This window comes from Paramormyrops kingsleyae, chromosome 1 (assembly GCF_048594095.1).
Source record: "Paramormyrops kingsleyae isolate MSU_618 chromosome 1, PKINGS_0.4, whole genome shotgun sequence".
In the NCBI taxonomy this organism is placed as follows: domain Eukaryota; kingdom Metazoa; phylum Chordata; class Actinopteri; order Osteoglossiformes; family Mormyridae; genus Paramormyrops; species Paramormyrops kingsleyae.
Window position 1 is genome coordinate 11,814,699 of NC_132797.1, and position 15,992 is coordinate 11,830,690.

Below are 15,992 nucleotides of genomic sequence, written 5' to 3' on the forward strand. Positions count from 1 at the left end.
GGAAGGCATTGCATCTTCTTTTCGTCAGGGCTGCCTTGGCCTTCCTGAATGTAATGTCACTCCCTCCTCCATTTCCTACTTTCATGGATAGTCCTGTTAACTACATTCATTTGCTACTTCAGCCTGTCCTGTACAGGATCACAGTGGTCTGGAGCCTGTCCCAGAAGCAAGTGGGAATGTACTTTTTATTTTTATTGAGCAGATGCTTTTATGCAAATCGAAGTGCAGTTGAAAAGGCAGGTTCAGACAATCCCTGGAGCAATTGAGACTTTAGGGCCCAATTGTCATGGTCTGTGCCTTTCCCACCCTGCTCTTCAGTCCCTAGTGTGTTTTCCCTGTTTCCTGAACTGACAACTAGCTCAGTGGGTTGCGCGTGTAGCTTTGAGACTTTTTGAGCCTCATCTGATTATTTGTATTTCTTGTTTTTGTTTCCCAGTGTTTATTTTCGATATTAAATTTCTTGTCCCAGGTTTGTGTTCCATTCTGGTTCTCTTGAATTATCCTTGCGTTCTATTCCTAATGTTTAATTCCCAGTATGTAGTTAAGTTTTTTGTACCAAGTTTTTTGGTATCTAGTTCCCTAGTTTCTCTCTGTGTTAATTGTTATTAATTCCACCTGTTGCCTGTTTTCTTGTGCCAGTACTTGTTAATTGTTCTATTCTGTTGCTCGTTGTCCTGCTTCCTGTGTTGATTGGTTAATTGATTATGTTCTACACCTGTTCTTTGTTTGCCCTAGTTTTCTATGAGCATTTAAGTGCCTGCCCTAGGCTGCTCTCTGCTGGGTTATTGTTAGATGTTGCTCTGGGCTGTGTTGATGTGTGTTGCACTGTTTAGGAGTTTCTTCTGCTTACTGTGTTGCTGTTTTCCCCCTTATTGTTACCTTTTTGGATATTTTTGTAGTTGGACCCCTTGCGGTTCTGTTATTTTGTAGTTCACCCAGTGTGTTTAATTACCCCCAATAAACCCCTTTGTCTTGGAGCTTTAAGTGGATCGTCACCTCTTTTCCTGCCTGCATCATGCCTTGAGTCCGTGACACCCAATGGTGCAATCTCTGTGCCGACCCAGGGATTTGAACCAACAACCTTCTGATCACAGACACAGCGGCCCTAATCATTGAGTCGCACATGATGACCATGTAATAAAGTTGCTGTATGATTTCAGCAAACCTAAAAATATTCACAGCTGATTGACACTTTGTCTGTCTACGGCCTTGTCTTGGTTTCCCAGTTGTTCCTCGTCATCCTTGCGTGTCACGTAGCACTGCATCCCCAGGAGGCTGCACTGCATCCCCAGGAGGCTGCTCTCTAGAGCCCTGATGTTGTGGGCAAGATCATAAAATGCAGGCACCAGTTACCCAGTGTGGGTAGTTACGGATTAGCTGCTTTTCCAGTTCCTTCTCTGCCTGGATGTATAGGTATACTTCACACAGCTGTCTTGTTGACATTCTTCTGGAGACCCAGCTAGTCCACAGTGAAGGGATCTTGTTAGGCTCTTGTCTTGAAATCCCCTGTAACTGGGCAGAACCGACCCATTTGATGACTGACACCACAGGTGTGGCCTATTTACTGGGGGGGGGGGGGCGCTGATACGGGCGCTGAGTGTCACTTTCCTCTTTCAGGTGGTGGGCATAACGTTCCTTGGGAAGTCCCCTCAGGACCGTCAGCCAGAAATAATTTTAAACTTTCCGTTATTCGTGTCCCCCCCAAATCTCTATCACATCAGTTGTCTTAACACTGCTGATAACGCAGCCTAACCATGTGACCATGCATTTGCCTTGTGCAGGGAAGGTTGCTGGTTTCTCTTCTCACAGATTGACAGTTTAGCTTTCTGTCCAGTCAGCTCTACATAAACCCCCACCCCCATCATGTGGACCGTCTCCCCCCATACTGCTCTTTAATGTGAGTTTGGCTGATGTCAGTGAAAGATGGTTCAATTTCTTTTTCAGCCATTTGTCTGATATCAGCGAGACAGATGCTCCGATATCGATCTCCATCTTGGTTCGTCTCCTATCAGGGGTGTCTTTCCATGGGCTTTAGAACTTCCCTTGACGCTCGATACCTTAATAGGCTCCTCTTCATCAGATTCACTGTCGTTACCTCCAGTGTTTCCCAGTTTCTGGACCTCCAGTCCTTTACCTTATTGGCTTTTCCTTCATATGTCTCTTTGGATCTTTTTTCCAGGCATCTTGCCTCAATTTCCTTTGCAGGTTTTCCCCAAACTTGCCTTTAGTTTCCCATTCTGCCTGCGTGAGGTGAGATATTGATTCCATCTTGATCCTGTTCACGACACCTTGGTGTGTTCCTCATAATCCATGGCCTAGGGAAGAAGGCTCCTAATTTTGTTGCCTAGTGAACAGCTGATCACCTGACACCTCCCGGTCAATCGAGCCTCCGGACAAGCTGTGTGCTTTAGCTCCCGTAATGTTCCGGAATGTCGCTCCATTTGCTCCATCCCCGCTGATATTGTTTATTGCTTTTTACGCACACTCCATCATTCCCCCGTCATCAAACCATCCCAGAGCCTGTTAGCAAACCCAGGCCTCATCTGACTCATTCCCTACTAGCGAGTTCCTTTTTCATTTTTAGCTGCCATATTACATCACAGGTGTACCGTGTCATATAGAGAGCAAGCTACCAGAAAGCGGAGAATGACCGTTAGCATCAGTCACACAAAGACCCTGTTTCATTGTTAGCATTGTTGCATCACCCCACCACAATCCATGAAGGCAAGGAATCAACTCAGAGTCCAATACGCGGTATCTCTCTTTTCCATATTCTCCTGCCAAACTCCCCCTTCCACCATTCTCGCATTTCCTGCCCCATGTCCTCCTGTGCCTCCCCTACATTTCTGCTGCCACTTTTTCAAGTACGCCTCGTGCTCGACTGTACCTAGTTAGAGCCCACAAATCCGGAACCACTTGTCTGTAAATGCAGTTACACAGTAGACGTGTTTTCACTCGAAGCGGAACCATATCGATGTGGTTCTCTAAGGTCTGTTTTAATCTGCCTGTTTCACATCGTTGTCAAGCTTCTCTGCATTGAATTTAAGTCAATATGAGTATGAGTGCAATAGGGGCATGGATTCCCTGGCAGATTGGGGGGGCCCAAAATTTAATCAGAGCTCGTTAATATGTGAAATTACGTGAAAAATTTGGTGAGGGGGCCCAGAATATCTAGGTACACCCCTGCTTATGAGGGTGTCTGCTGCTCTCCAGAGTGCTCCAGTCGTTCCTCTTGAACAATATATGTATACATAAATATACGTTTGCTTTTCTAAACTGGCTTTTAACCCCAGTCGTATGCATAGATGCTCTATTAACAGCAGCACTATTGTCAGTGAGTCGTCTTTCGGACAAAGAAGGAAAAGTAGCCTCAGTAGTTAGAGACCAGCACAGGCACTTATCATTGTGGAAAATGTCCTGTCGCGTTTAATGTTCAGTCAAACTAAATGGCTGGTGGAATGCTCTCGTTGCACATGTGATCTCTCTCCAAATCGCTTCAAAGACCGGTCTTGTGCCAAAGAACAAGTCCTTTTTTTCCTCCTCTTTCTTTCTTTTTTTGTTTTTTTTTTTGCTCCTCACCAGTGCCAGGAAGCCGGCATCTGAATATGCTGTGTTTTTAATATATTTTTTTTTAAAGTCCGTACACTTTACCATTCTGAAGTGAATGGCTTCCAATAGTAAACATCTGCTGTGTTCTGTACATCTGTTATTTTCCTATTGAACTTCCAGGGTAAAAGTATTCATTAATCTGTCCTTGCTTTTTTGTACGTGCACTTACTGATGTTTTTTAACTCACTTTTCTGCAGTTTTTTTTTTTTTCCTCATCGCACGGTGACCTTAAACATAAATATGAACATAACAAAACAGTAGTCATTTAAGAATGAAAGCTCTCTGAGCGAGGCGCTCTTTTCGCTTTGCACGTGTGATGTTTCGCTCCTTCGAAGGCTTAGAAGACATCTGGGATCTGATCCTGTCCGTTTATAAGCATAAACGGTACTAAAGATTATGCTGGAAACCAAAACAGGTTTTTCCCCCCTTTGCTAGGCCGTTTCTCTGAGTGGTAGATGCACATTGTTAGCGCTAGGCTACCATGACCTGGCTACCGCCAAGCCACGTTAGCATGCGTGTGCTACGCTAGGCTCCATTGCCCCGGTACCATGGTGCGTGAAATCCACTAAGTAGCGTTAGCATCGTGCAAACATGCCACTGTGCTACGCCAGTTTCGTTGGGGCGGCGTGTTGTGGCGTTACCTCCTTCCTGCCAAGTCACTGACGTTTCGAGGGTTTTGCTGGAGGCATTCTAGGAAAGACCGCCTCCGCCTCAGCCTGAGATCGGGTGCCGGAGGTTCTGGGATCTCCGTTGTCTCCCACCATAGCACCATTGCATCATCAAACGCGTAACATTACAAGGACTTTTGAGTTGCGACAGCCCTCAGAACTATTGGTTTTTCCAGTGACTCGGGGTGCTCAGATTGGTTGACGTGGTGGGTCAGTAGGTCGCTTCACATCTCCAGGGGTGTGGGAGGACTTTGCTCGTTCTCCCTGGGTTTGTATTTTGTGCTCTGGTTTCCTCCCACAGTCCAAAAACCTGCAATTAGGTCAGCTGACGTTTCTAAGTTTCCCACAGTGTGTGATTGAGTGTAAAGTTGAGTGTGTGCCCAGTGATGGACTGGCTTCCAGTCCGTGGCATCGCTGCCTTATGCCCTGGGTTAGGCTTCATGGTCACCTATTACTGAATAAACCGTTATGGAGGATAGATGGGTGAGATTACTTAGATATATTGATCTCCAGGTAAGTCCTGAGAGGAGCTCGCTTTGGAAGAGTGCAGAATACGATGGTGAAGAAGACACTGACCCTTTTTCATTTCGTTTTTAAAATTATTATTTTACACAAACCATCCTGTTCAGGAAAATGATTGTGTGCTCGATGAGGTGCCCCCCAGATTACCACTCTTCAGTGGGATTAAATGGCATCATCAAGACGCAGTCCTTGTGGCAGGGGGATTAGGGCTACGGTTAAGTTTAAGGGTTAGGTTTAGGGTTAGATTTAGGGGTAGGGTTTAGGCTGGACCCAGTGCGCCACATCCAGCTGTAAACAGCTTCTGCCGAAATGCATGCCACCTCCCTGTGGGGGGGATCCTACTGAGGGCTAGTTACAATGGGGCATTCTGGAGTGGGGGGGGGGTGGGCAGAGTGCAGTGGTACCACATGGTTTAGGAGGAGGACAATGTAGCAGGACCTCAGATGGACTTCCTTGACAGAAATAATGGGCACCGTGGCGATGACGACAATGTGTAATTCTATAATTATTACATCGTCGTGGCTCACCATTGAGGCACTGGGGCAGAAGGTGTGATTGGCTGGTGCGTTACCTAGGGGGGATGGGTGAGGTGGGAAAAAATGTGTAAGTATGGGAGAGAACAGCACATAGGATGTTTAGATTGAGGCAGGGCCAGCCTGCCCTATAGGTGACATAGGCGATCGCCTAGGGCACCATATCATTAGGGGGCCCAAAAGGGAGAGTGAAAAAAATTAGAAGGAATACCTCTTGGTTACATTTCGTAACCGTTATTTAAGCTCATTTCAATATTTCAGTATGTTTCTTGTGATACAGGCTAACTACTTAGCAGCCAGATACCCTGTGCTACTGCAATGTTTTTAATGTAAATGAATTGATAGAATTAGTTTTCTGCTGCTCTGGGGGGTGTGGGGGAGGGGGCTCAGTATAATGTCGCCTGGGGTCCTAGAACCCCCCAGGCCCGGTCCTGCACGGAGGCATATGGCTAAGGGCCTCTCTGGTGGTGCTAGTACTGGGTGACCCCAGGTTCAGGTAGATGGATGAAGCTGGTAACCGTACAGTAGGAAAGTCGCATGAGATGGTGGTCTGCTGGGAGTTCATCCATGCTGAACGGTGCTGAGCGGTGCTACAGGAAGTGTGTGTGGGGGGGCGGGGGCGGGGGGAGCCTCCTTTTCAGCCCCCCCCAGCCTGGTATGGGCAACACTGACACGGTGATGGCAGAGCCTGGACAGGGGTACGGGGGTGCGGGGGTGCGGGGGGGGGGGGTGCCAGGGCTGTGTGTGCTGGAGTGGAAGCATGCAGAATGCCACGCCGCGGTGGCACCGTTCCCGTGCGCGGCCAGAGTGTCACGGCCCCCACTGCCATCTGCAGCCAGGCGCCCCTCCCCTCTGCCAGGCCCCGCCCCCACACCCGCTCCACACTGGGGGGGGGATTAACCATCCAGGTGCTGGAATAGCGGGACAGACCCATACGGGGAGCATGACTATTTGAGGCTGGGTTGTTGTTAAAATGAACAATGTACTGTAAAGTACGCCGCAGACAGATGGTCCCGTTACACCGTGTTATTCGGACATGTAGTGCCAACCCCCGTATTTAGAAGCATACCAGCGACAGGAAGTGGTACCTATATCTGGGCCTCAACTAATGACTTCCTGTATGACTCCAATATTTAAGGCTCCGCGGATCCAGATCCTGAAATCCGTTATGTATAATGGGTCACGATAGGCGTCTTATTTACACGGATCGTTGTCAGTCACTAGGGGGGTCACGACCTTCGTGGTGATACCGAGTTTCCTCGTTAGACCCTAAGGAGCACATCGGATGAAGAGGGCCCTGCTTCCTTGATCACACCGACCGACAGGAGGTGAGGTCGTGGTGTACGGGGGGGGGGGCATGTTTCCATGTGTGAGTCATGTGACACGTGCCAGAGCACACGTTAATGTGGACCACCACTCCGGCAGATCAGGGCCGTTGGAATGTGGCTGGGTTCACGGTCATTGTTTGGCACTGGCTGGGGACCAGCTGGCTAGCCCCCCCCCCCCCCCCTCCACCTCCTCTAGCCTCCTTGGCTTCGTAGAGCCTCTTTGTCTCTCCATCCTTAAGTGGGGAGGCTGCTGGGACCCCTGGTGGACATCCGGGGGGGGGGGGGGGGGGGGGAGGGGTGGTCTGCTCTCCACACCTGTTCTCCCCCCCCATTCCACTAACCCTACCTTTGCATCCCCTGGATGGGCTGGGTGAAAGACTCCAACAATTGGTGGGGATAGGTCAATAGAGCTCAATGGGGTCAATGGAGTGTCCTTTGGTGCTGGAGATTAAGAAGCTCTTCGACTTTTGCTTTCATATACTCACCCTCTATGACTCCTATGACTCCGCCTCCTCTTCTGAGCTCAGCAGTCTGCAACAGCGCCCTCATCTGGATGCATCACAAGCAGTTGGTACACTTCCACACACTCTCTGCCGAACCTGGTCGCATATCTCTGCCAGGATCTGTAGGGTGCGTTTACACCATGGCCAGCCGAGGCGGCCTGACCTGCTGGATCTCCTCCCCGGCGCTGCAGGACAGCGGCCATGATGTGACGCCCCGGGCGGCCGGAGGTCCGAGTCACGGCCCCAGCTGGAGGACTCGTCGTTTTATTGGCCGAGCTGCTTCAGAAAACCTCCTTTTGGCTCGTACCGCAGACAGAGTCTCTCCAGGGCCTCTTGCCCGTGAATTTAGGGCACTCTTTGTTAGCCAGCGAGCTAAGCAACATATCGGGAAGCGGACCGGCGCCAAGAGAAAAAAAAAAAAACCAGCGAGGCAGCCCAGAGCGATATTCTGAGTTCTGTTATTAGCGGCGTGACGATACGGCAGCTGCAACCGTCTGAACAGGAGAAGCCGTAAACAGAAAAGAGGTCACCGCAGGACTGACACGATAGATCCGATGTCTTGTACTCGTTCTGGCAGCCCACCTCAACAGAGGGTGAGCGTTTATCATGAATGACTTAAACTAAAAAAAAAAAAACTAGCACTGTTGAGATTTTGGGCCAAAATCGTGTTTTCTCAAAGAAGTCAACTATTACAGATGTTCATGTGGTGGGTGGACCGTAGGCTTTCCAAGCATCGAAGGCTGAACCGTAAGTAGATGCGGGGCCTTGTTATCTGTGAGTGCTCACACCATTAACACATCCTGCTTCATCAGCAGACTGTACTTCTCTAATGGAGCAGACAGACAAGCGCCCAAACTTTCCCTTGCCTCCTTGCACCTTCCTCCTCAGTCTCCTCTCCTTCTTCTCCCACCCCCGCTCGTCTACCGCCCCTCTTGCTCTGCATCCGCTCCCAGAGACAGTCCCTGCTCCTACAAGCTGGTGCGGCTCTTCCTTAGCTGAGGCTCGTCTCAATAAAAACACATTTAAGCTCCTGCTCTGTTTTAATTGGTTGGCTTTGAGCACCACAGCAGTCTGTAGGTGCATCTAACACCGTGGGTAAGATGAACACAGAGCCGAAGTTTATGGGGTATTATTCAAGACAGGAAAAACTTGACTCTTTGTGAGGAATTCTGACTGGGGTCTGTGCTAAAAGAAACAAGCATGACAGGTACGGCCTGGTCCACAATAGTTCCAGGTCTCCAACCACTCTCATAGTCAATATTTACTAGCTTTTATGTTTACATTTCAAACAGCTACAAACTCGTCTCTGTGTAGGGGTCAAAGTTCACAAAGCCATAGACCCTGCTTGTGCAGGAATCATACGCTTGTGTTGCTCTTTTTTGTGCATAATTCTACAGGGCCCCATTCAGGCAAGGGGTCAAAGGTCAGAGGGCATTAGACCACTCATTGTGTAGAGGTCATAGGGCAGTGTATTAACCTTCTTCTTCCCCTCTATTCTGACTATAATCTAGCAAAAGAATTCAAATTAATTAAAGGCATGAATCAGATTTCAGATACAATCCATACAAGGCAAAAAAATGTGGGTCTCTTCCAATAGGCCGAGAATGAGTAGCCAGAAAAGTGGCCTTTAAATTAAAGGTCAGATATCAAATTGAGGCTTGACAGGCTGCAAGTAAACATTAGCCATGATATCATTTCGAGCAGTACCCGAAGAATCCGGCCCGTTTTCCTTGTGTGGTCCCGCTGTGTTAAATGGCATAAAAGATCATGCCTGCAAGAGAAAATGCAAGGAAATTCTGGAGATAAGCAGCTCATTCTGTTTACTGTGCTGGGAATCAGCACCAAACACCCTCCCCCCCCCCCCTTTTGTTTTCAAATGAACATATTCGTGGCAAGGACTTGGTAGTTTCATACAATTCCCAGTGAGCATTTCGCTATCGTCCAAACCAGATTTTTTTTTTCTTTAGTGGGAACCCAGACTACCAATCTGAAATGGTTTTTTGGGGACCCCGACTCATAAATATCACAGTTGCTGTTTTGTGAGGTGGAGTGCATCGTTCGAAAAACAAGAAGTCTTGACGGCTGTTTTGTAATGATTTGTTCTTCTGAATACTTCCAGAAATCTCGTGATGAGCAAGTTAAATTACATGCTGATTGTGTTAAGAAGTAAATCGCAAATGATTAGTTGATTATATTAACGGATCATACTGTAGTTACATCAGTATTTTTTATCCATCTTCCAAACGCTCACCATGGACAGGGTGACAGAGGGGTCTGGAGTCCATCCCAGCACAGGGCACAAGGCTGGTGCACACCCTGCAAGGAGTTCCAGTGCATCACAGGCCGAACACACACAAGGGGCAGCTGGGAGAGGTCAGCCTGCCTCACTGTGTGTTTTTGGACTGTGGTCCAGGTGGGTGTCCTGTGGTGGAAACTCACATGCAAACGCCGCACAGCATCGGAGCAGAGGCAGGATTCAAACCCCCAACGTTACAGGTGTAAGGCAGCAGTGCCACCCCCTCAGCCACCCTGCCATCCCAGCATGCCTCAGTGTACCTGGGAAAAAATACAGATAATTGGTAAATATGTTCAAAAGCTAAAAATCCAAGCCAAAATGTTTGAGCAATCATCAGGTGCTGTATTCATTGTATTCATTCAGGGAAAACATTTCATTAGTACTGGCCTCCCATCCCTGGCGTCATCCAGCCTTGTGTCCTGCGCTTTGTGGAAGTGAAATTTTTGACTTGCACAGCTTCCTGGGATAGACTTCAGGGTCACTGCCATGTTGCAGCAAATGGATGAATCACACTGCAGAAACATTAAGGAAAACCAACACCGTGGAAAATTATATGAAGATAATGCAAGGTCATTTTTATTTGCTTAAGTATTGTGAAAAATTCTAAGCGACATCACACTGTTATACAGGCGCACGCTACTCGAGATCTTCTGAAACTTCATGTATCATTGTGGATATTTCACATTCAGCGTGTTTGCTGCTAGTGAGAGTCCGAGTTCGATTCATCTATGTCGTTCATCCATAGAAGCCAAGAAAGGCCTTTTGCGATTCTCAGTTTCAAGCTGGTAGAGTTTTTGCTGGTCAGTAACATAAAGCCATGGTGTGTATCAGCCCTCGCCGACTGGTGAAGCCTTTGAAGAGGATTCATTGTTTAAAATGAAAGGAACTGCGTTGAACTAGTTATTGAACCCAGTGTGATGTGTTGCCTTCTGAAGGTTATGCGTGTGCTGCCACATCTGAAATTTCCTCCATTTAATCTCCTCTTACAAGGGTATTCTGAAAAGCTATGCTATGCTTATGTGTGCCTTCTCCATCCTTGACCCCACATTCAGCTGCGTGTGTTTTGCGTGTGCGTGTCCGTCCGTGTGTGTGTGTGTACACACCATCTTATCTTGGTCATTAACCCCTTATTCACCTCCATTACTGTGTGGAACTCCACCTACTCCCACCTCTCCATCTTCCTGATTTGTATATTCCAGAATCAATCCCATGTTTTTCCCACGAGCTTCTGGACATAAGTAAATTCCCTGCATGTGTGTTTTTAACCCTGCATTTGCTTGTACCTTGAGTCCTGGTTTGTTTTCTTGTATTTACTGGTGCGTACTGGTGCAGGATGTGTTCTGCACCCGGCACCCGGCCATATTTTGGTGTGCATCTTCCATTGTTGGCCGTATCACCATATTAACTGGACTATAGCGGCACGTGTTAATCATTGACATCCCCTTGATGCCTCAGTATAAGGTGGCTTTGTTACAAAAGGCCCTTTCCAGGTACCTCATTTCCATTGCAGCTTCCCCACCTTACCGATTTCCTTCGCCTGTCGTGCTGCAGAATCTGTTGAGCTCACAGTCCCATGATGCACTGCTCCAAGCCGCTGCCACATGTGGTGAATAATCCGATCCTCCGGGGTTCAGCCCCGTCCTGCTTTTTCTTTGGGCCTGATCAGAGATGCGGGAATGACCTTCACTTTGCCTGCCGATACTATGTGTTTCCAAGTATTGGAGCCTACCTGCTGATATTCTATGGGTGGTCCAATCTGGTACTGTACTGAAGGACTGAGGCTGATATTATTTGGTATTCTGGAGTGATACTTCATGGTTAGGGCAGATTTTCTATTGGAACTCTAATCTAAATCTTTATGTTTGAGATTTATATGCTTTTATTTTGGATTTCGAAGTATGAGGTTTGGAATCTTTCTGGGTATTTCAGTCTGGTATGAGGTGGGTGTCCTGTGGGTATTTCAGTCTGGGGCTGTAGGTATGAGGTGGGTGTCCTGAGGGTATTTCAGTCTGGGGCTGTAGGTATGAGGTGGGTGTCCTGTGGGTATTTCAGTCTGGGGCTGTAGGTATGAGGTGGGTGTCCTGTGGGTATTTCAGTCTGGGGCTGTAGGTATGAGGTGGGTGTCCTGTGGGTATTTCAGTCTGGGGCTGTAGGTATGAGGTAGGTGTCCTGAGGGTATTTCAGTCTGGGGCTGTAGGTATGAGGTGGGTGTCCTGTGGATATTTCAGCCTGGGGCTGTAGGTATGAGGTGGGTGTCCTGAGGGTATTTCAGTCTGGGGCTGTAGGTATGAGGTGGGTGTCCTGTGGGTATTTCAGTCTGGGGCTGTAGGTATGAGGTAGGTGTCCTGTGGGTATTTCAGTCTGGGGCTGTAGGTATGAGGTGGGTGTCCTGTGGGTATTTCAGTCTTGGGCTGTAGGTATGAGGTGGGAGTCCTGTGGGTATTTCAGTCTGGGGCTGTAGGTATGAGGTGGGAGTCCTGTGGATATTTCAGTCTGGGGCTGTAGGTATGAGGTGGGTGTCCTGAGGGTATTTCAGTCTGGGGCTGTAGGTATGAGGTGGGTGTCCTGTGGGTATTTCAGTCTGGGGCTGTAGGTATGAGGTGGGTGTCCTGTGGGTATTTCAGCCTGGGGCTGTAGGTATGAGGTGGGTGTCCTGTGGGTATTTCAGCCTGGGGCTGTAGGTATGAGGTGGGTGTCCTGTGGGTATTTCAGTCTGGGGCTGTGGGTATGAGGTGGGAGTCCTGTGGGTATTTCAGTCTGGGGCTGTAGGTATGAGGTGGGTGTCCTGTGGGTATTTCAGTCTGGGGCTGTAGGTATGAGGTGGGTGTCCTGTGGGTATTTCAGCCTGGGGCTGTAGGTATGAGGTGGGTGTCCTGTGGGTATTTCAGCCTGGGGCTGTAGGTATGAGGTGGGTGTTGTATCTCCCACTCCTCCTGGCCTTTGAGTGACATCATTTTAAGTGGCTGCCCTTTGGTGTATTGTGGAAAGCTGCCTGCTCTTCCCTTGCGGTGGAGAGATAGGGGCCCTATCTTAACTTGTCTTAAACAGCAGATTTCTTCTGCCAGAGTAGCTGATAAACACACATCAAAGGGCTGGCAGAGGTCACTTGGTTTTGCGTCGGAGAATAATAATTTTTTTCCCCTCATTCTCTCTTAAAGAGACCACATTTGTCTTCCTGATGAAACGTGCATGTCAGCGGTCAATAGGGGTGCCTGTGTGGCCCCACCTTCGCCCCCCTCTGCTCTGGTAGTACCCCCCCCCCCCCCCCAGTCTCGTTCAATAGCCTTCATCTTCCTCAGACCTTCCACCTCGGCTTCCTCAGTTTCCGTGTTCTAATACCGCGAGGAAATTTGTGATGCCCCGAACAAGTCCCCTGGGCGTACCGGCCAATGAGTGTCGTCTGCCCCAAGGTCCACTGCGTAGCCTTGCAAGGGTGGGGTGGGAATGTGATTACTGTCGGCCTGATGTCAGGCACCCCCCCCACCCACCCAACAAACCCCACCACTGCCACCGTCAGCCTCTCAACTCCCCAGGCCCCTAATGCATCACAGCTGTGGGTTTGCACTTCCCTCTGTTTTCATGGTCCCTAACACAGTGGCTGCTATGAACAGCTTCATTGTAAAGGATGTGTGTGTGTGTGTGTGTGTGTGTGCGTGCGCGCGCATGTGTGTACACGCGTGTGAAACCGTGTGTGCATGGGAGCCGCGGAACCTTGAGATTCAGCGAATTCTCACCAGCTTTCTAATCAAAATGCATCATCAAATACCTCTATTAACTGTGATCACACTTTGTAACATGTCCTCTTTTGTTTCGCTCACATAGTCAAGACAAATTTGAAGCTCTTATTATTATTATTTTTTTTTTTGTCTTTCTGCTACAGATTTTTATTCCTTTCACTTCCACATGCACCCCCCATCCCCCCCGTCCTTGGATTTAAGGTGCTTCAAAATATTTCGACTGTAGACAATTAATGCTGGAGGAGGGCTAATTAACGCGGGGATACGGGCTCACTAGTGGGTGTCGCTAACGTAATTGTGCGCCGTGGTTATTAATACGTGGGAATGCGGGTCCTCTCTCGCTTCCTTTGTGACACCGGGCCCCTGATTGTCGCAGCTGGGACACGCCGAGGTTCTCAATTCTTCTCGGCGCTCAGGGAGTTTGTGAAAAGAGAGATAGGTGTTTGCGACGGACGGGAAACCACCACCTCCCCCCCCCCCAAGCCTTTTGTCAACCAAATGAAGCTGCCTGCCCCTGTTCATCCGCGCCCACACACCGTGGACTCTGGACAGTATTGGGTTTCCCTTAAAATAAACACACCACCTCGACCGGTCGACGCCCCCCCCAAATCTTACATTTCATCTTCCTCCACGATTTGATGAAGCGGCCTCAAAGTGTAATTGAAGCGCCTCCATCCGCAGATGTACCCCCCCACCCCCAGTCCGGGGAGAAATTAACACAGTACTATTACGGTCTGGATTGTTTGCGTACAATTTCCCCTGAAAGCAGCCCCCCTGCACAAATTGGGGTGGCTTCCTTCCGGAAATCTCTGCGGCAGAATTGAATCAAACGGCCTTCAGCTCCGACGCCTTACCTTTCACATTCTTACTCAGGTGGGGGCTCTTTGCTGCCTGATTCCTGTGGTACCATTACTCAGGAGTCTACTTAACACGTGTGTCCATTTCCCTTTGGACACATGTGCATATGTCTGATTTAGCGAGAATGCCCACGTGTGCTCGTGTGTGGGTTTCCGTGTGTATATGAGTTCTTGTGTATGTGTGTCAGAGCTCGGCGTGTGTTTTTCTGTATTGGGACACAGTCTGGGGCAGTAGTGGGGGGGGGGGGTGGCTAGCGAGGGCCTGTTGTGGAACGCGTTCACAGAAGATGAAGGGCAGAGTGACACTCTGTTTACACTTCCCCACCAAAGCGCCGATGGCCTGCTTCAATCTGTCCGAGTCGCCATCCTCTCCCCAGAACAATGGCTGAGTGCTTCTCTTCCTGACATGCAGACCACATTCTCCTGATAGTGAGTGACAGTGGTGAAGTCTCTCAGCTGCTGGAGACGAAAACTCTACAACTTCTCTCCTTGCTTGGCTGGCTGAAGTAGTTTGACTGATATTGTCTGTGTGTGTGTGTGTGTGTGCATGCATGCGTGTGTGTGTGTGTGTGTGTGTGTGGGTGGGTTCATGGTGAGTGCAGGCTTGCATATGCAGTGCATTCAGCTGCATAAGGATGCTATAATTCTATGGGGTAATCGAGGTGTTCGTGCAGGAAAAGTGACCCTGCTATCAGAACTAGGCAAGAGGTGAAGTGCAGGCAGGTGATTGGGGTGCAGTGGGGGTGTTGGGCAAGAGGCAGATGTGCCCACAAGAACGGAAGGCTGCCATTAGTGCAGAGAGCTTGTCTGACACTGTGGTCGAGCCACACTCACTCTATGTCCACTGCAGGGACCATCCGCTGCACTGTCCCTTTAAGAGCTGCCTGAGAAGTAACAGCTTAGAGTGAAAGAGGGAGGGGGAGAGAGGGAGGGTGTGAGAGTGAGTGTGTGTGTTCGTGAGAGAGAGGGAGAGAGAGAGAGAGACGGAGAGAGTCTTAGTTGTTTCAGAGGTTAGAGGATCAATAGACTGGGTTTGTCTGGAGGATCAGCGATAATCAAGCTGCATGTTGTGGAAGGGATCCTGAGACTCTGACAAGCATTTCCAGCATGCTCACAGACCCCGAGTTACCACAGGAGTTTAACAGGTAAGCACGGCACGGCCAGCGCAGGCAGAGGGAGCAACACTGAGTCAGGGGGTAAAGACTGGCTGGAGACAGGGAGAGGACAGAGTCAGAGTTACTGCTCTGCTGCCAGAGGAGGGAACTATACATCAGCGTCCGGCCGAGCGCGAGATACAGGGATGGGAGAAAGTTACCGACTGGCTTGGCTTATGTTATTTCTGCTACTTGCAGTCTGCTACTTTGCATGTGCATGTTTGGGTTTGTGTTTGTGTGTGGTGTCCGGGTGCAGTGAAGAGTGACAGAGTTCAGCCTCCTCCATTCTGAGGGAAGAGGGCACCCGGTCTGTTCGGTGCACGTGTTGCAGTCCCGGAAAAGTTGGAGGCTTCATTGGCCCACCTGCCCGCCTTCCCATGTCACCCGCCGGATAGACATGTTTAAAGCATGGCGTGTTTTCTGGCGTGACAGGAGTTTCCTCTGCGTTGCCTTGTCTCTGCGGCGTGCAACGCTTGTCGTGTCTCCGCGATATGCAACGCTTGTCAACTTTTCTTAGTTCTGCTTTTTTTTTTCCCTCTCCGTGCGCTAAATAGTCTTCTGAGATACGACAGTTTAAGAGCCCAGATCTGAGGATGAAAACCATCAAAGCGACGAAGAAATTCCCGGCTGATCGGCGAATGAGCTTTTCCAGAACTATATAATGTAAATTTAATCTGTAACCTTTGAAATTTCGGTCGGGAAAAAAGTCCGTATACGAATCATAATTACGTAGGTCACACACACATGCCACTTTTGAAACTACATAAAAAGTCATCGCATACTTT

The 15,992-nt window shown here is 49.0% G+C and overlaps 1 protein-coding gene across 10 annotated transcripts in view; it reads left to right on the forward strand.

Annotated features, from left to right (window-relative positions):
- The window catches only part of sox5 (SRY-box transcription factor 5), a 153,288-nt gene that overhangs the window by 64,646 nt on the left and 72,650 nt on the right, over positions 1 to 15,992 (forward strand). For 5 of the 10 annotated variants that reach the window (XM_072709588.1, XM_072709591.1, XM_072709603.1 and 2 more), the window contains exon 1: positions 15,024 to 15,198. The exons of 4 other annotated variants lie outside the window; for them this stretch is intronic. In XM_072709588.1, coding sequence (XP_072565689.1) covers positions 15,161 to 15,198 — 38 coding nt within the window. In that variant the 5' untranslated portion in view covers positions 15,024 to 15,160. Of the gene's footprint in view, positions 1 to 15,023; positions 15,199 to 15,992 lie in introns of those variants that run through there. One more of the 10 variants, XM_072709605.1, reaches the window with a different exon arrangement.